This window comes from Triticum aestivum, chromosome 2B (genome assembly GCF_018294505.1).
Source record: "Triticum aestivum cultivar Chinese Spring chromosome 2B, IWGSC CS RefSeq v2.1, whole genome shotgun sequence".
NCBI classification, from domain to species: Eukaryota; Viridiplantae; Streptophyta; class Magnoliopsida; order Poales; family Poaceae; genus Triticum; species Triticum aestivum.
In genome coordinates, this window is record NC_057798.1 from 500,379,231 (window position 1) to 500,398,064 (window position 18,834).

Sequence of the window (18,834 nt, forward strand, 5' to 3'; positions counted from 1 at the left end):
TGATAACAACAAGCTACAGCAGGCTATAAATGCAACCAGGGCCATGGATGGATATGGCATGACATTTATAACAAAACATCCTTAGTGAACATCTCTAGGTTATGCATAGAATGACTTGTAGCAGCAGGTTTACATAGCACCACAAAATTACAGATTCAGCCTAGCAAAACAGTAACAGCAAGTACACTACTTCACGAGCTCGATTCACTCACCACAAGTCATTGCATGACAAGATAAGGATAGCATTAGCAAGAAGACATGTTTATGAAACTAACCAAGGCAAGAACAAGTTCATAGCATGTAGGGACCAACTACAACAACCTTGGCAAAATTGAATAACATGTAAACAATCTGCCAGGAAACATTTTATAGCAACAGTAGAGCAAGACAATGACATGCTATACTACTCCATAATTGCAAACAGGGGCATGAATGGATAGAGAATAACCATATGTTCAAAACATCCTTACTGAAGTATCTCAAAATATGCTTGGATTTCTCTGTAGCATCAAGTTTACATGGCATAAAAATAACAGCAGAACAGGGACTGAAATCAGCAACATCACGAAGCCTAGTTTGCATGCTTGTTCTAGTCACCACATTGATCAAAAAAATACATGGCATACACCCCTGTAAAGATGTCATGATGTAGCACAAAACACATGTAGACATCAACCTCATAGGATGCACACATCAAACATGGCAAAAATGACAAATGAACATGTTCTGTTAACAGACAGCAGACAACATTATATAGCACTCTTGCAACGATGATTCAGGCATCAAGATGATCTCAAACAAGAATGGAACAATGGAATGAAATGTAGACCATCTCATGACGAACATTTTGACATATTAGATGCACGAAACGGAGCGGTATGCAAAGAGATACAGTAGGTCAAAGATAGCACCAAAATGTCAGGGATCTTGGGACTTAGAGAAAATCACCTTCGGGAGAAAAGTCAACACGGGCGGCAATGGAGCTCCGACGAGCCCGTGGCGGCCGGAGCGAACGGGGAGGCGGCCGGAGGAGGCCGGGCGGGCGCGGATCCGGTCGGGCCTGACCCGGATCTGGGCAGAGGAGGCGCCAGGAAGCGGGCGGCGGCGCCATGGCCGCGGCAGGGCGAGGTGCCGAAGGCGGGGCGCGGCGGCTCCGGCGAGCGGGAGCAGGCGACGGGGTCGAGGCCGGGCGACGGGAGGAGGCGGCGGCGAGCTCGGGCGCGAGAGGCGCGGGCGGAGGAGGCACCCAGCGGGCGCGGGCGGCGGGGCCGGTGAGGTCGCTTGGCGGCAAGGGAGGCACCGGCGGAGGCGAGCGCCGGCCGGGCGGCGGCGGCGAACGGCGGCGGGGGCGCACGGGTCCGGGCGGCGGCGTGACGGGCCGAGCGGTGGCGGATCTGGGCCCGTGCGGGCCTGCGACAGGCTCCGCGGGCCGCGGCGGCGGGGACGGCGCGGGCAGACAGGTGGCGCGTGCCGGTTGGCTGAGGCGGCAGCGGCTGGACGTGTCCGGCGGCGGGCGGACACGTCCGGCGGCTGAGAGGGAGAAAGGCTAGGGTTAGGGGGGATTCATCCGCGAAAATGGACGGGGAGGGCGTTTTTATAGCTAGAGGGAGTTAGGAGAGTCCAAATGAGGCACGGTTTTCGCCCACACGATCGTGATCGAACGGCGGAGAGCATGGAGGGGGTTTAGATGGGTTTTGGTCCACTTTGGAAGGGTGTTGGGCTGCAAGACAAAAGAGGCTTTGCGGCTACCCGGTTAACCGTTGGAGTATCAAACGACCTCCAAATGGAACGAAACTTGACAGGCGGTCTACCAGTGCTATACCAAGGCCACTTGGCAAACCTCGGTCCATTCCGAGAACATTTAACACCCGCACATGAAAAGAGGCAAAAGGGGGCGTCGGGTGACATACGAGTGCCGGATCGCAAAACGGACAACGGGGAAAATGCTCGGATGCATGAGACGAGCACGTATGCAAAATGAGATGCACATGATGACATGATGAAATGCAACACACAAGCAAATGACATGGCAACAACGGCGAATAACTGGCAGACACCTGGCGCATCGAATCCGGGGCGTTACATTTTTGTAGGTCATGTTGTGATGTGATATGGCCAAGACATGTTGTGATATAAATTGTTGTATGAGAGGATCATGTTTTGTAACAAAGTTATCGACAACTGGCAGGAGCCATATGATTGTCGCTTTATTGTATGAAATGCAATCGTCATGTAATTGCTTTAGTTTATCACTATGCGGTAGTGATAGTCAAGGTGTCAAGCCGATGACAATGGAGATCATGACGGTGCTTTGGAGATGGAGATCAAAGGCACAAAATGAAGATGGCCATATCATGTCATTTATTTTGATTGCATGTGATGTTTATCGTTTATGCATCTTATTTTTCTTAGTATGACGGTAGCATTATAAGATGATCCTCACTAAATTTCAAGGTATAAGTGTTCTCCCTAAGTATGCACTGTTGCTACAGTTTGTCGTGCCGAGACACCACGTGATGATCGTGAAGGAAATACGCCCTAGAGGCAATAATAAAGTTGTTATTTATATTTCCTTATATCATGATAAATGTTTATTATTCATGCTAGAATTGTATTAACCGGAAACTTAGTACATGTGTGAATACATAGATAAAACATAGTGTCCCTAGTATGCCTCTACTTGACTAGCTCGTTAATTAAAGATGGTTATGTTTCCTAACCATAGACATGTGTTGTCATTTGATCAATGGTATCACATCATTAGGAGAGTGATGTGATGGATAAGACCCATCCGTTAGCTTAGCATTATGATCGTTACAGTTTTATTGCTACTGCTTTCTTCATGACTTATACATGTTCCTCTGACTATGAGATTATGCAACTCCCAAATACTGGAGGAACACCTTGTGTGCTATCAAACGTCACAGCGTAACTGGGTGATTATAAAGATGCTCTACAGGTGTCTCGGAAGGTGTTTGTTGGGTTGGCATAGATCGAGATTAGGATTTGTCACTCTATGTATCGGAGAGGTATCTCTGGGCCCTCTCGGTAATGCTCATCACTATAAGCCTTGCAAGCAATGTGACTAATGAGTTAGTTACGAGATGAAGCATTACGGAACAAGTAAAGAGACTTGTCGGCAATGAGATTGAACTAGGTATGATGATACCGACGATCGAATCTCGGGCAAGTAACATACCAATGACAAAGGGAACAACATATGTTGTTGTGCGGTTTGACCGATAATGATCTTCGCAGAATATGTGGGAGCCAATATGAGCATCCAGGTTCCACTATTGGTTATTGATTGGAGATGTGTCTCGATCATGTCTACATAGTTCTCGAACCCGTAAGGGTCCGCACGCTTAACGTTCAATGACAATTTGTATTATGAGTTATGTGTTTTTGATGACCGAAGTTTGTTCAGAGTCCCGGATGAGATCACAGACATGACGAGGAGTCTCGAAATGGTTGAGTCATAAATAATGATATATTGGACGATGTTATTCGGACACCGGAAGAGTTTCGAGAGGTACCAGGTAAAAACAGAGTGCCGGAGGGGTTACCGGAACCCCCCAGGGAAGCAATGGGCCATCATGGGCCATAGGGGAGAGGGAGGACAACCCACAAAGGGGAGCCCCCCCTCCCCATGGGGAGTCCGAATAGGACTAGGGGAGGGGGCGCGACCCCCCTTTCCCTCTCCCTCTCCCTCTCCCTTCCTTCTCCCCCCTTCCACGAAAAGGAATCCTTCTAGGACTTGGAGTCCTAGTAGGACTCCTCTCTCTTGGCGCGCCCTACAGGGCCGGTCGGCCTCCCCCTCTCCTCCTTTATATACGGGGGCAGGGGCACCCCAAAGCACATCAATTGTTCTTTGCCGTGTGCGGTGCCCCCCTCCATAGTTTACCACCTCGGTCATAGCGTTGTAGAGCTTAGGCAAAGCCCTGCGTGGATCACATCATCAACACTATCACAATGCCGTTCTGCTGACGGAACTCTCCCCCGACCCTCTATTGGATCAAGAGTTTGAGGGACGCCATCAAGCTGAACTTGTGCTGAACACGGAGGTGTCGTACGTTCGGTACTTGGATCGGTTCGATCGTGAAGACATTTGACTACATTAATCGCGTTAACTAACGCTTCTGCTTTTAGTCTACGAAGGTACGTGGACACACTCTCCCCCTCTCGTTGCTATGCATCTCCTAGATAGATCTTGCATGATCGTAGGAATTTTTTTGAAATTGCATGCTACGCTCCCCAACAGATCGGGTGTGATAAGCTTTATGTTCACATACAATGGGTGCAAGCCAGTTTTGCACGTGCAGAATACTCGGGTTAAACTTGACGAGCCTAGCATATGCAGATATGGCCTCGGAACACTGAGACCGAAAGGTTGAACGTGAATCATATAGTAGATATGATCAACATAGAGATGTTCACCATTGAAAACTACTCCATCTCACGTGATGATCAGACATGGTTTAGTTGATATGGATCACGTGATCATTTAGATGACTAGAGGGATGTCTATCTAAGTGGGAGTTCTTTAGTAATATGATCAACTGAATTTTAATTTATCATGAACTTAGTCCTGATAGTTTTTTTTGCATATCTATGTTGTTGTAGATCAATGGTCCGTGTTACCGTTCCCTTCAATTTTAATGCGTTACTAGAGAAAGCTAAGTTGAAAGATGATGGTAACAATTACACGGACTGGGTCCGTAACTTGAGGATTATCCTCATTGCTGCACAGAAGAATTACGTCCTGGAAGCACCGCTAGGTGTACCACCTGCCCCAGCAACTGTAGACATTGTGAATGCCTAGCAGTCGCGTGTTGATGACTACTCGATAGTTCAGTGTGCCATGCTTTATAGCTTAGAATCGGGACTTCAAAGACGTTTTGAATGTCACGGAGCATATGAGATGTTCCAGGAGTTGAAGTTAATATTTCAAGCAAATGCTTGAGTTGAGAGATATGAAGTCTCCAACAAGTTATATAGCTGCAAGATGGAGGAGAATAGTTCTACCAGTGAACACATACTCAGAATGTCTGGGTACCATAACCACTTGACTCAGTTGGGAGTTAATCTTCCTGATGATAGGGTCATTGACAGAGTTCTTCAATCACTGCCACCAAGCTATAAAGGCTTCGTGATGAACTATAATATGCAAGGGATGGAAAAGACAATTCTCGAGCTCTTCGTAATGCTAAAGGTTGCGGAGGTAGAAATCAAGAAGGAGCATCAAGTGTTGATGGTTAACAAGACCACTAGTTTCAAGAAAAAGGGCAAAGGGAAGAAGGGGAACTTCAAGAAGAATAGCAAGCAAGTTGCTACTCCCGGGAAGAAGCCCAAGTCTGGACCTAAGCCTAAAACTGAGTGCTTCTACTGCAAAGGGACTGGTCACTGGAAGCGGAACAACCCCAAGTATTTGCCGGATAAGAAGGATGGCAAAGTGAAAGGTATATTTGATATACATGTTATTGATGTGTACCTTACTAATGCTCATAGTAGCGCCTGGGTATTTGATACTGGTCCTGTTGCTCATATTTGCAACTCGAAATAGGGGCTACGGATTAAACGAAGATTGGCTAAGGACGAGGTGACGATGCACATCGGAAATGGTTCCAAGGTCGATGTGATCGCCGTCGGCACGCTACCTCTACATCTACCTTCGAGATTAGTTTTAGACCTGAATAACTATTTTTTGGTGCCACCGTTGAGCATGAACATTATATCTAGATCTTTTTTGATGTGAGACTGTTATTCATTTAAATCATAGAATAATGGTTGTTCTATTTATATGAATAATATCTTTTATGGTCATGCACCCTTGATGAGTGGTCTACTTTTGTTGAATCTCGATCGTGGTGATACACATGTTCATAATATTGAAGCCAAAAGATGCAAAGTTAGTAATGATAGTGCAACTTATTCGTGGCACTGCCGTTTAGGTCATATTGGTGTAAAGCGCATGAAGAAACTCCATGTTGATGGGCTTTTGGAATCACTTTATTATGAATCACTTGATGCTTGCGAACCATGCCTCATGGGCAAGATGACTAAGACTCCGTTCTCCAGAACAATGGAGCGAGCCACTGACTTATTGGAAATAATACATACCGATGTATGCGGTCCGATGAGTGTTGAGGCTCACGGCGGGTATCGTTATTTTCTAACCTTCAGAGATGATTTGAGCAGATATGGGTATATCTACTTAATGAAACATAAGTCTGAAACATTTGAAAAGTTCAAAGAATTTCAGAGTGAAGTGGAAAATCATTGTAACAAGAAAATAAAGTTTCTACGATCTGATTGCGGAGGTGAATATTTGAGTTACGAGTTTGGTCTTCATTTGAAACAATGTGGAATAGTTTTGCAACTCACGCCACCTGGAACACCACAGCGTAATGGTGTGTCCAAACGTCGTAACCGTACTTTATTAGATATGGTGCGATCTATGATGTCTCTTACTGATTTACCGCTATCGTTTTGGGGTTATGCTTTAGAGAAGGCTGCATTCACGTTAAATAGGGCACCATCTGAATACGTTGAGACGACACCATATGAACTGTGGTTTGGCAAGAAACCTAAGCTGTCGTTTCTTAAAGTTTGGGGATGCGATGCTTATGTGAAAAAGCTTCAAGCTGATAAGCTCGAACCCAAATCGGAGTAATGCGTCTTCATAGGATACCCAAAAGAAACTGTTGGGTACACCTTCTATCATAGATCCGAAGGCAAGATATTCGTTGCTAAGAATGGATCTTTTCTAGAGTAGGAGTTTCTCTCGAAAGAAGTTAGTGGGAGGAAAGTAGAACTTGATGAGGTAATTGTACCTTCTCCCGAATTGGAAAGTAGTTCATCACAGAAATCAGTTCCAGTGATTCCTATACCAATTAGTGAGGAAGCTAATGATGATGATCATGAAACTTCAGATCAAGTTACTACCAAACCTCGTAGGTCAACCAGAGTACGATCGGCACCAGAGTGGTACGGTAATCCTATTCTGGAAGTCATGTTACTAGACCATGATGAACCTACGAACTATGAGGAAGCGATGATGAGCCTAGATTCCGTGAAATGGCTTGAGGCCATGAAATCTGAGATGGGATCCATGTATGAGAACAAAGTGTGGACTTTGGTGGACTTGCCCGATGATCGACAAGCCATAGAAAATAAATGGATCTTCAAGAAGAAGACTGATGCTGACGGTAATGTTACTGTCTATAAATCTCAACTTGTTGCGAAAGGTTTTTGACAAGTTCAAGGAGTTGACTACAATGAGACCTTCTCACCCGTAGCGATGCTTAAGTCTATCCGAATCATGTTAACAATTGCCGCATTTTATGATTATGAAATTTGGCAAATGGATGTCAAAACTGCATTCCTTAATGGATTTCTTAAAGAAGAGTTGTATATGATGCAACCAGAAGGTTTGGTCGATCCAAAAGGTGCTAACAAAGTGTGCAAGCTCCAGCGATCCATTTATGGACTGGTGCAAGCCTCTCGGAGTTGGAATATACACTTTGATAATGTGATCAAAGCATATGGTTTTATACAGACTTTTGGAGAATCCAGTATTTACAAGAAAGTGAGTGGGAGCTCTGTAGCATTTCTAATATTATATGTATATGACATATTGTTGATTGGAAATAATACAGAATTTCTGGATAGCTAAAAGGATACTTGAATAAGAATTTTTCAATGAAAGACCTCGGTGAAGCTGCTTATATATTGGGCAACAAGATCTATAGAGATAGACCAAGACGCTTAATTGGACTTTCACAAAGCACATACCTTGATAAAGTTTTGAAGAAGTCCAAAATGGATCAATCAAAGAAAGGGTTCTTGCATGTGTTGCAAGATGTGAAGTTGAGTCAGACTCAATGCCCGACCACTACAGAAGATAGAGAGAAAATGAAAGTCATTCCCTATGCCTCAGCCATAGGTTCTATCATGTATGCAATGTTGTGTACCAGACCTGATGTGTGCCTTGCTATAAGTTTACCAGGGAGGTACCAAAGTAATCCAGGAGTGGATCACTGGACAACGGTCAAGAATGTCCTGAAATACCTGAAAAGGACTAAGGATATGTTTCTTGTTTATGGAGGAGCTTGTCGTAAATGGTTACGTTGATGCAAGCTTTAACACTGATCTGGATGACTCTAAGTCACAAACCGGATACATATTTATATTGAATGGTGGAGCTGTTAGTTGGTGCAGTTCCAAGCAGAGCGTCATGGTGGGATCTACATGTGAAGCGGAGTACATAGCTGCTTCGAAAGCAGCAAATGAAGGAGTCTAGATGAAGGAGTTCATATTCGATCTAGGTGTAATACCTAGTGCGTTGGGTCCAATGAAAATCTTTTGTGACAATACTGGAGCAATTGCCTTGGCAAAGGAATCCAGATTTCACAAGAGAACCAAACACATCAAGAGACGCTTCAATTCCATCCGCGATCAAGTCAAGGAGAGAGACATAGAGATTTGCAAGATACATATGGATCTGAATATTGCAAACCCGTTGACTAAGCCTCTTTCATGAGCAAAACATGATCAGCACCAAGACTCCATGGGTGTTAGAATCATTACTATGTAATCTAGATTATTGACTCTAGTGCAAGTGGAAGACTGAAGGAAATATGCCCTAGAGGCAATAATAAAGTTGTTATTTATATTTCCTTATATCATGATAAATGTTTATTATTCATGCTAGAATTGTATTAACCAGAAACTTAGCACATGTGTGAATACATAGACAAAACAAAGTGTCCCTAGTATGCCTCTACTTGACTAGCTCGTTAATCAAAGATGGTTATGTTTCCTAACCATAGACATGTGTTGTGATTTGATGAACGGGGTCGCATCATTAGAGAATGTGTGATGGACAAGACCCATCCGTTAGCTTAGCATAATGATCGTTAAGTTTTATTGTTATTGCTTTCTTCATGACTTATACATGTTCCTATGACTATGAGATTATGCAACTCCCGAATATCGGAGGAACACCTTGTGTGCTATCAAACGTCACAACGTAATTGGGTGATTATAAAGATGCTCTACAGGTGTCTCCGAAGGTGTTTGTTGGGTTGGCATAGATCGAGATTAGGATTTGTCACTCCATGTATCAGAGAGGTATCTTTGGGCCCTCTCGGTAATGCTCGTCACTATAAGCCTTGCAAGCAATGTGACTAATGAGTTAGTTAGGGGATGATGCATTACGGAACGAGTAACGAGACTTGTTGATAACGAGATTGAACTAGGTATGATGATACCGACGATCGAAACTCGGGCAAGTAACATACCGATGACAAAGGGAACAACGTATATTGTTGTGCGGTTTGATCGATAAAGATCTTCGTAGAATATGTAGGAGCCAATATGAGCCTCCAGGTTCCGCTATTGGTTATTGATCAGAGATGTGTCTTGATCATGTCTGCATAGTTCTCAAACCCGTAGGGTCCGCGCGCTTAACGTTCGATGATTTGTATTATGAGTTATGTGTTTTGGTGACCAAAGTTTGTTCGGAGTCCCAGATGAGATCACAGACATGACGAGGAGTCTCGAAATGGTCGAGAGGTAAAGATTCATATATTGGAAGGTTATATTCGGACATCAGAATGGTTCCAAGTGATTCAGATATTTTTCCGGAGTACCGAGGGGTTACCGGAACCCCCCGGGGAAGTTTTGGGCCAACATGGGCCTAAGGAAGAGAGAGGGAAGCCCGTGGGGGATGGCCGCGCGCCCCACTCCTAGGGAGTTCGAATAGGACAAGGAGGAGGGGGTGACGCCTCCCTTCCCTTTCCCTCTCCCTCTCCTTCTTATTCCCTCTGGTGGAGAAAAGGAAAAGGGGGGTGGCGCGCCCCTCCTGGCCGTCAACCTCTCTCCCCCCTTCTTTATATACGTGGGCAGGGGGCACCCCAAAGGCACATCAATTGTTCTCTTAGCGTGTGCGGTGCCCCCTCCACGGTTTACTCCTCCGGTCATAGCGTCGTAGTGCTTAGGTGAAGCCCTGCGCGGATCACATCACCAACACCGTCAACACGCCATCGTGCTGACGGAACTCTCCCTCGACCCTCTACTGGATCAATAGCTCGAGGGATGTCATCGAGCTAAACGTGTGCTGAACACGGAGGTGTCGTACGTTCGGTACTTGGATCGTGAAGACGTTCAACTACATCAACCGCGTTAAACTAACGCTTCCGCTTTCGGTCTACGAGGGTACGTGAACACTCTCTCCGCCTCTCGTTGCTATGCATCTCCTAGATAGATCTTGCGTGATCGTAGGAATTTTTTTAATTGCATGCTACGTTCCCCAACACCGTCATCATGTCAACCGAGGTAAAACACCGGTTTTCACCTTGAGTGTCAGTGGGTAAGGTAGGGACCAAGACGACGCCCCAAGAGGATCACAACACCCACATGCATTGTCATCGTCGGTACTGAGGCGCAAAGCTTTCACTCGGCCCCACCCCCACCGTGTCTTGCCCTCCACGAGGAGGACCCCACCACGACGGAACATGGGGCACCAAATCCATCTCATGGCTTGGCCGCCATCGGCGGCGACAACTTCGTCAAGATAACACACCACAATGCAAATGGCCACCCACATGACCGAAACACACCACCAACACCTAGTGCCACACCACTCGCCGAAGAGTCAATCCGTGTAGCCCGCCATCCAGAACCACCACCCCGGCATTCTTGGCCCCGAGACCACCCCCGTTCCACGTCTACAACCACCGACCATCACAGGAGAGGACGAAAAGGTAACTCCTTCTCATCCCTGGACAACTCCTTGCCTCACGCCCATCGACAGCGACGAATCGCACCCCATTAGCTATTGACCGCCAATTGCAATGACGATCATCGAGAGCCCGATCGATCCCCACTCAACAGTGGCCCAAACTGGACGGGGACTGCGCGCCCCACCTTGCTCGTATGGACAAAGGGTGTGCCCCCCGACGACATAGGCCATAACACGAAGAAAGGGGAGGGACCATGAACCATCTGGCGGTGGATCCGCACCCGAGACAGCAATCATACCCAGAGAAATGTTGGTAGGGTTTTATAAGTTCCTAAAAATGATTTTGAAACATCAAATATTCAAATGAGTCGTATAAATATTTCCCGATAATATTATGGTGAAGTCATATTATCTCCTCTTATTTTTATTATAAAAAAACCATTGAAAATATTTCAAATGGTCTCAAAATTCCAAATACCAAAAACCATTGTTCACACGAAATCATCTACCCTATGTGTCCCAAATCCCAGTCCCCCTGCTTTTAGAAGCGTGCAGCGCTGTTTATCTCAACCCAACCCAGCCCAACCCACTACCTTCTCGGTGTCTCCCAATCCACCACCATCCAAACAATGAATGAAGAGATAATCCAACCAAACTTTTTCCATTCCCACCCCCGGAAAAACCCAAACTCAGCGAGCCTACCCAGAAAGAGGAAAATATTCCTCTTCCCTTAGCTCCAACGCCGCCGGCTTCCTCCGGTCGCGCCGCCAGTCAAACCCGCCATAGATCTCGACTGAAGCAGGCTTACCAGGCAAGCAGGCGTCCTCTTCCCTCCCTTCCCTCCGACTGGGTCGGTGTGGAGAGGGAGGTCCACCCGACGCTGCTCCTTTGGTTGGTTGGTAAGAAAACCCTAGCTTGCTCGGATCGCTGTTCGTTTTGCTCCGGTAATTTGTTCCCCGTGAACAAATCGAATTCAGCCAGATCTTTCTTGCTCAAGGTCGATCTTTAGTGGACTCCATCCCATTGATAGGATTGTCCATCTGCATCTATTTTGGTGTTGTTAGTTGTTACCCTCAAGTCGAACTATCTGCTGGCAATTTATTTTTTTCAGAAAAAAAATGTAGGGGGTTCCGTATTCCGCCCCTTGTTTCGGTTGCTCGCCTACGAGTCATTTTATCAAATGCATTGTTGCCAGAGCTAGTCCGCTCTATTTGTTGCTGAAATCCCATGTTCCTGCGGTCCTGCCCCAGAAGGAATAAGAGGACAATGTTCGTGTTTGTTTTGACATTTTGAACTGTGCTTTAGGATAATGTTTTCCCTTGAGAGCTCATGTTGCTTTGAATGGTTGGGTGCATCATTTGTAGGAAGGGCCTTTCTTGTATCAAGTGGTCTTTAAATCATCTCCTAACGAGCTAAAATTGCTGGATCGGAATATCAATTACTAACACAATATGAATGTTTTTCTTTTTCTTTCATCATTGGGGGATATTGTTGGATCCGATGTAAATGTTACTTGTCCTTGCATCTAATGCATTTCCTATAGTCGTCACAAGAAAGATAGGAGTGCCGGCTGACCCAACTATTCAATGTCTCCCTCCATCTTATATGTGAGTATTTTGGTTGTAATAACATCTTATATTATGGGACAGAGGGAGTACATGGATTAAATAATGCTGACTCAAAAAAAATTTTGTTTAAATCAACTGCGCTACTGGCTACTTGATTGATTTATTTATTTGTCTTTGACTGCTGTTAACTGAGCAATACTGTTCGTGCTTTGTAGCTTGTTCCAAGGTTAAATGGCAAACAGAGCAAGGTGGGTGATGAAGTTTGAAAAGGGGCTTATTGATATACTACATGAGAACAATAATTCGCACTATAGGACTCCAAACGGATGGAGAAGTGAGGGTTGGAAGAAAATTGTTAAAGATTTTAATGATAGGCACCCAGATGCAGGGTTTACCAAAGTTCAAATTCAGGAACATGAGACTCAGCTGAAGAAAGACTATAAATTGATAAAATCCATCCTCCAGCGTGATGGTGTTTCATGGGACCAGAATGCTTCTATGATCAGAACAACAGATGAAATATGGGATGAGATAATTGATGTGAGATTCTAACTCCTACTCTACTGATTATTCATATGACCAAGTGATATTTAACCGTTCATTTTATTTTACTAGGAGTCACCAAAAGCGCGGAAGTACCAAAGTAAGAGTTTTCCATTGCTTCAGTCGCTGGAGATGTTGCTTGAAAGTAATTTTCTTCCCTTTCTAATTTGTTCAAAAGCATTGTTGAGAGGGCAACACAACTTAGCCAATCTGCTACCATGATAGGGGATATTCCTGAAGGGGTTGGCAATATTGACGAGGAAGACAACAACACCAGCACACTGCGAAGCATGTCTAGAAGACTTTCTGCACTGGTTCCTGGAAGCATTGATGAGGGTGAGAACAATATCAGCGCACTGCAAAGAACTCTGGAGCTAGGATCACAAGGCCTGGAGGATGTCGACCTTCTGCAAAATCACGATGAAGAGGCATTGGAAAGACCACAGCCTGGGGCAGACCCAAAGCCGCAACCAGGAGCGGATGAACCCGCACAGTCAAGTTCCTGCATAGAACCGCAAAAGGACAAGCGCAAGAAGCGCAAGGCGTCTGACATCCAGCAAACCATGGAGGCTTATCTAGACTTCAGAATGAAACAGGCTCGCACAAAAGAGCAAACCAAAAAGGACGGCGAGCAGTTCTCGATTTCAAGGTGTATCAAGGCTCTGCATTCTATGACCGATGTGTCTGATCAGGTCAGGGTTCTAGCTGCTGATGTCTTCAAGGATGCGGTGAACCGGGAGATCTTCCTCTCGTATGAGCCGAGGCTTCGCCCTCTGTGGCTGAAGAGGGAGGTCAATAGGTTACTCTGTTAATCAGCTGTTGTAGCGCATCGCGGTGTCTTGTCTCCGGTTAAATGTGAACTTCCACACCCTTGGAGTCCTTGGTACGGAGTAGGTTGTAGCATACTTTCGGGTCATAGAAGTATTTCGTGACTCGCCATGTGTACTCATGCAATCCATGCTTCATGCCAATTACTCCCTCCGTTCCTAAATATAAGTCTTTGTAGAGATTGCACTAGGTGGACTACATACGGAATAAAATGAATGAATCTAAACTTAAAATGCATCTATATACATCTGTATGGGGTTTATAGTGCAATCTCTACAAAGACTTACATTTAGGAACGGAGGGAGTATTTGGTTCTGTGATTAGTAGCGGTATTTAGTTTATCACTTTTGTTGTTTGGTCTGTTTTTGCTTTGCTATTAGCTAATTCACACAAGTGTTTTTTCGGAGTTGCGTTCTACCAAATGCCCATAACGCCATGGATTTTCTTTTTGATATGTATATTGACATCATGAAATTGACAGCTCACCTTCCACAGATTTTCGGTGCAGAGATAAAATCACATTAGAATGCTTTCAAGATATTTTTTGAATCCAGGGATGTTTGGAATGGGTGTAAGATTTGCGTGGCCATCGGTATTTAGCTCAAACTTGAATCGAATACCGGTGGACACGCAAAATTTACACCTGTTCCAAATGGGGCCTTAGTACAACCATTTCGTTAAACTTCAAACAGTTGTTTAAATGTACAACCGGAGGCCAGCCATTTCGTTCTTCAGTAACTCTCACACGGGGAGGAAGTTCTTCAAAACTGGATTTGTTATTGTAAGCGGGTTTTGAAGTATTTATATTAAGGAACAAAGCGAGATAAGAAAAAATTGCTTTCAACATATTTTTTGTCCAAGTATCACACACTATTCTTCCATTTTCTTCCAAAAGGGCCTTTTTTATTCTATTTCACTATTTCATTCCATCTAAATCTAAGAAAGAACCCAATGTGCAGTTCAACATTCATCTACCTTGGGTGTGATGATAACAACAATGCGCAAAATATAATTCAGGTCGCTGCGTCAATAGAAAAGAGGGCGGCGGTACCCTGGCAACTGGCATCTAATAGCCACTGCCGTGTAGGACAACAAATGGATGATTCGGAGGCACACTGCACCCGGCTTCAAAATGCTCATACAACAGCGCAACCGTGTAGATATCAATCCCAAAACGAAATAGTATTTCAGTGCAATGGCAGAGAGTTCAGCAGTGCACATACAAACATAATTTAAAAAAATGCTGCAACCAGTATTCCATATTTTTCATGTGCCTCTCGTTAACCAGGCAAGAAAACCCACATTCTTTTCACAGCCCAAGACACCATATGAGGTCGTCACAATGTCACCTTGCAAAGTGCCGCATGGACACCTGCTAGCTGCTATTGGCACACACATTGCATGAACATCCAATGCAATCTACCATACATTTGCATGAAGGGGGGCTACAAGTATAAAGTAACTAGATCATGCCAGAACCCACAATCATTATAGCATTCTAACAAACAAAAGCATGTTTATTTCTCTAACCAGGAATGTAGATTGGTGGACCAAGAAGTGGGTTTAACTTCAACCAGTCCATGGCGCTCAAGTCATTACAAGATGCAAAACAGTTCAACTATTTAACAGGTCAATGGTGATTGCATCTATCCTGACAGTTCCAATACTGATATTCATAGCTCAGGCTGCACGTAATTTCACCTGTGATGGACAACCCAGGGTTAGTACTACCCATGTACTCCCTCTGTAAACTAAAATAAGAGCGTTTAGATCACTATTTTAGTGATCTAAACACTCTTATATTAGTTTATGGAGGGAGTACTGCATATTTTAAATGCCAATAATAAAGCACAAGACAAGCTTTTCTGGTGCATTTTTTGTCCTAATAATGAAGTTGTTTTAGGTCTCAGGGGTTAAAGCACTCACACTATATGCCTGATGCCTGATGGGAATAAGTAGCAATATCGACATAAAAGGAATTTGAGACTGTCGAATGTTACAGCCATCAGTTATCAAATGTCAAAAGGTTACTCATTATTTCTACTCCCTCTGTTCCTAAATATTTTTAGAGATTTCAAATGGACTACCACATTCTATAGACTTGATCAAACTTCAGAAAGTTTTGAATTGAGACAAAACTAATATGCAAAGTAAGAAGAAATGAAGGGATTATAATAAGATCGATCGCAAGAAACTAACATATATATAGGATGCAAAACAGGTATGATACCAGGAAACGCTAGCTTGTAGAAAGTTAAAACAAGTACATTGTATAGACAGTCCAAGGAGTTTCTTTACTAAATCACAGTTCACATTTGCATCTTAAAGTTGCCAAGCTGAGTCAAAACACATTATGAATTTTAAACCAAAAATAAAGAAATTAGAGAGAGACAACACACCACACAGTTGTACTACAATAGCGAAATATTTTCCTTGCCAAGATCAGAATCATAGGAAAGCCCACCCACACAGACTATTTGATGACCAGAGCCTGAAATGATAATACAGTAAAGATATATAGAACAAATATTGATAATGATAAAATGTAGGAGTTTACTTGAGTTGGGTAACATTGCATTTTGTCAGTGAAGACCAAATAATCAGCATTTATGTAAAGTAGGCTATAAAGATTAGACAAGCGTTTTAATACAAGAGAATGTCCACTTGCCTTAGTAGAAGAAAGTCCCAAGACCATCACATAAGTGAAAAGAGCAAGAACTAGACTTAGGTGAACATGACAACTGATAACAGTGTACTAGTGGCAAGGAAATAACAGTCACCATAACTATTATATATGATCTCACGAACTGTAACAACAAAAGGTCCTCTCCAATCTCCAGCAACATGTGCATCACACCCAATGCATCAGTACAAAAAGGATACCAAGGTCCTGGAGACTCTATATGGGCACAGCATCTATTCAAATATTCACATTTCTTTATACCAAAAGCAGACAATACGCAACAAAACCAGCATATCCGACAGTAACATGCAAAGCAGAACTACGGCATAGAGCTATCATAGCCTTCACACAGCCTAGTGTCTTGGACCCATGCTACAAGAACGGGATAGACGCACTGGTGCTGGCGCTCCTCCTTCTCCTGCAGACCCTGCATTGTACAGCTTCCTGCACCCTGGGCAACGCGCATCCGCCTCGAGGATCCTCTTGTGGCAGAAGAGACACAGATGGAACCCGCAAGGGCAGGGGAGGAAGCTTGAGTCTGTTGGGTCAAGATCCTCGTAGCATATCGGGCAAGATAATGGCATAGAGAGGATACTCTGATGTGCTGCACTCATACCCATCCCCCAGCAGTTGCCGATCCTCGCTGGGAAGCTCGACTGCTTGGAGATACTGGGCAAGCTCTGTGGACGGAACGTATCATCTGGTGTCCAAGCTCTTGCATTGCTACGAATAGGCTCTGTTCTTTTTGATGTATTTGCCAGAGGTGCCGACTCACTTGTAGCTGCTGGGGGCATCGTGGTACCTAAACTCTGGTGGCAATGACTGTTATCATCGACTGAAAGTGCATCAGCAACAGCTTCCCAATCATCCAGCACCCCGTTTTCCTCCTCAGGGCCACTGCCCGTGTCATCATCCTCAGCATCACTCACACTCCTGGAACTGGACCATAGACTGCTCACGCTGCTGAGGCTGGGGCCACCACCATTGCTTGAGCAGCGCTTACTCTGTGCACAGCCGCCACCTCGAGAGTTGTCTGAACAAGGGCTGTGCATAGGGGAGTCAAGGTCGCTGCCGCCTACTTCTTGCCCGGTAGCGCCAGCATCCTCCTTGTCGTCCTCCAGAGCCCCACCCCTTGACCTTGCATCGGCTCGCCGCCGGGGCAGTGGAGGGTGTGGCGACGCAAGGATTGGCGACCCAGCATTCGACCCTGCCCCTGATCCTGCGCCCGCTGGCAAAGGCTTGGCCGTGGCCTCCTTCCCATCCTTGACTAGACCAATCCAAAACGCAAAAAGATCAGAATTTGAACCCAAAATATCATCTTGAATAAAAGTTATCAATTTGTAGCACCTAGATCACCCCTGTGCCGAAATAATCAGATTCCCCTAAGTATCCCAACTCCCCCACAGGCACCCAAAGACGAGAGACGCAACTAGGATACACAGTGCAGAGATCCCAACTTCCGGGATTGGCAAGGGAAAAGACCAAGAATACATAAAAGAATACATGAGCAGGCACGAGATCAGACCTTGCGACAGCCACTGCTCGCGGCGCGCGTCGAGCTTGCACTGCTTCAGCTTGGCCGACGAGCGGTTACCCTGCGGGACACGAAAAATCAACAGATCGGATCAGAACGCCGCGCAATCCGCAACCGAGCCCGGGGACGCCCCGGCCCCCAAATCGAATCGCGGATCACACCACACACACGGGCCCCTCACTTACCCTCTTCTTCTTGGCGTCGCGCGCCGCGGCCGATGCGGGCGAGGGGGCGCCGTCGTATCCCATCCTCCTCTAGGCGGAGACCCTGCGGCAGGCTTGCCTCCTCTGCGGCGTGCGTGCGTGCGCGGGACGGGGCGAGGGAAAAAACCCTAGAAAGCGGCGCGGAGGAGAGAGAGAGAGAGGGAGAGAGACGGTGGGGGGTGGGGGGAGACGAGGGAGCGCAGGGCGGCGTGATGGGTGGATGTGCAGGACGGGGATAGATAACACACGGGGCGAGGCGAGGCGAGACGAGGGCGGAGGTTATTGGGAAGAAAGCAAAGGCAAAATCTTTCCGGGGCTTTTGGCGTTTGCGTTTCTTCCCCTTCGCTTTAATTAATCCTGGCCGGACGGGGCACAGGTGGCGATGGAGGGAGGGAAACGGGGGGCAGGGCGCCCCGGCGTAATGACCAGACTGCCCTCCGCCCGGCCCTCGGGATGGGATGAGAAGGACGGTTTGGGGCTGGGGTCGGCGCACGAGCAGGTTGATTCCGTTGAGTGCAACGGGCCTCTTGTAAACGGGACTATTTTTGTCTTTTTTATTAGTTGATTGACTAATTAATTTTTGTCTTTCTTTTTCATGACCATGCAAAGCTGGGGTATTATTTCATTGATAGAAAAGTGTTAAGAGTGAATACAAGAGGTGGTAAACGACATACCTAAACTCGTCGTGCTGGGAAGCAGTCCAAACCAAACCAACATCTCCAAGTCCACTG

At 45.5% G+C, this 18,834-nt stretch overlaps 2 protein-coding genes across 2 annotated transcripts; one reads left to right on the top strand and one right to left on the bottom strand.

Moving 5' to 3' along the window:
* Positions 1 to 11,340: 11,340 nt before the first annotated feature.
* Positions 11,341 to 14,168, top strand: LOC123045690 (uncharacterized). The gene is made up of 4 exons (XM_044468837.1): positions 11,341 to 11,643; positions 12,528 to 12,852; positions 12,928 to 13,000; positions 13,081 to 14,168. The coding sequence occupies exons 2-4, from the start codon at positions 12,544 to 12,546 to the stop codon at positions 13,665 to 13,667; spliced, it is 969 nt and encodes a 322-aa protein (XP_044324772.1). The 5' UTR covers positions 11,341 to 11,643; positions 12,528 to 12,543; the 3' UTR covers positions 13,668 to 14,168.
* A 2,274-nt stretch (positions 14,169 to 16,442) lies between these two features.
* LOC123045689 (uncharacterized) lies at positions 16,443 to 18,427 on the bottom strand. Its single transcript, XM_044468836.1, has 3 exons — positions 18,086 to 18,427; positions 17,892 to 17,961; positions 16,443 to 17,633 (listed from the first exon to the last, which is right to left on the bottom strand). The coding sequence occupies exons 1-3, from the start codon at positions 18,146 to 18,148 to the stop codon at positions 16,720 to 16,722; spliced, it is 1,047 nt and encodes a 348-aa protein (XP_044324771.1). The 5' UTR covers positions 18,149 to 18,427; the 3' UTR covers positions 16,443 to 16,719.
* Between the last annotated feature and the right edge of the window lie 407 nt (positions 18,428 to 18,834).

Bases quoted from the DNA above. Each gene is read 5' to 3' on its own strand.
- LOC123045690 (XM_044468837.1), top strand. From the start codon at position 12,544: ATGGCAAACAGAGCAAGGTGGGTGATGAAGTTTGAAAAGGGGCTTATT. The intron at 12,853-12,927 runs GTGAGATTCTAA...TTATTTTACTAG, and splicing joins TATGGGATGAGATAATTGAT to GAGTCACCAAAAGCGCGGAA. The intron at 13,001-13,080 runs GTAATTTTCTTC...CTACCATGATAG, and splicing joins GCTGGAGATGTTGCTTGAAA to GGGATATTCCTGAAGGGGTT.
- LOC123045689 (XM_044468836.1), bottom strand. From the start codon at position 18,148: ATGGGATACGACGGCGCCCCCTCGCCCGCATCGGCCGCGGCGCGCGAC. The intron at 17,962-18,085 runs GTAAGTGAGGGG...CGTGTCCCGCAG, and splicing joins GCGACGCCAAGAAGAAGAGG to GGTAACCGCTCGTCGGCCAA. The intron at 17,634-17,891 runs GTCTGATCTCGT...GGATTGGTCTAG, and splicing joins CGAGCAGTGGCTGTCGCAAG to TCAAGGATGGGAAGGAGGCC.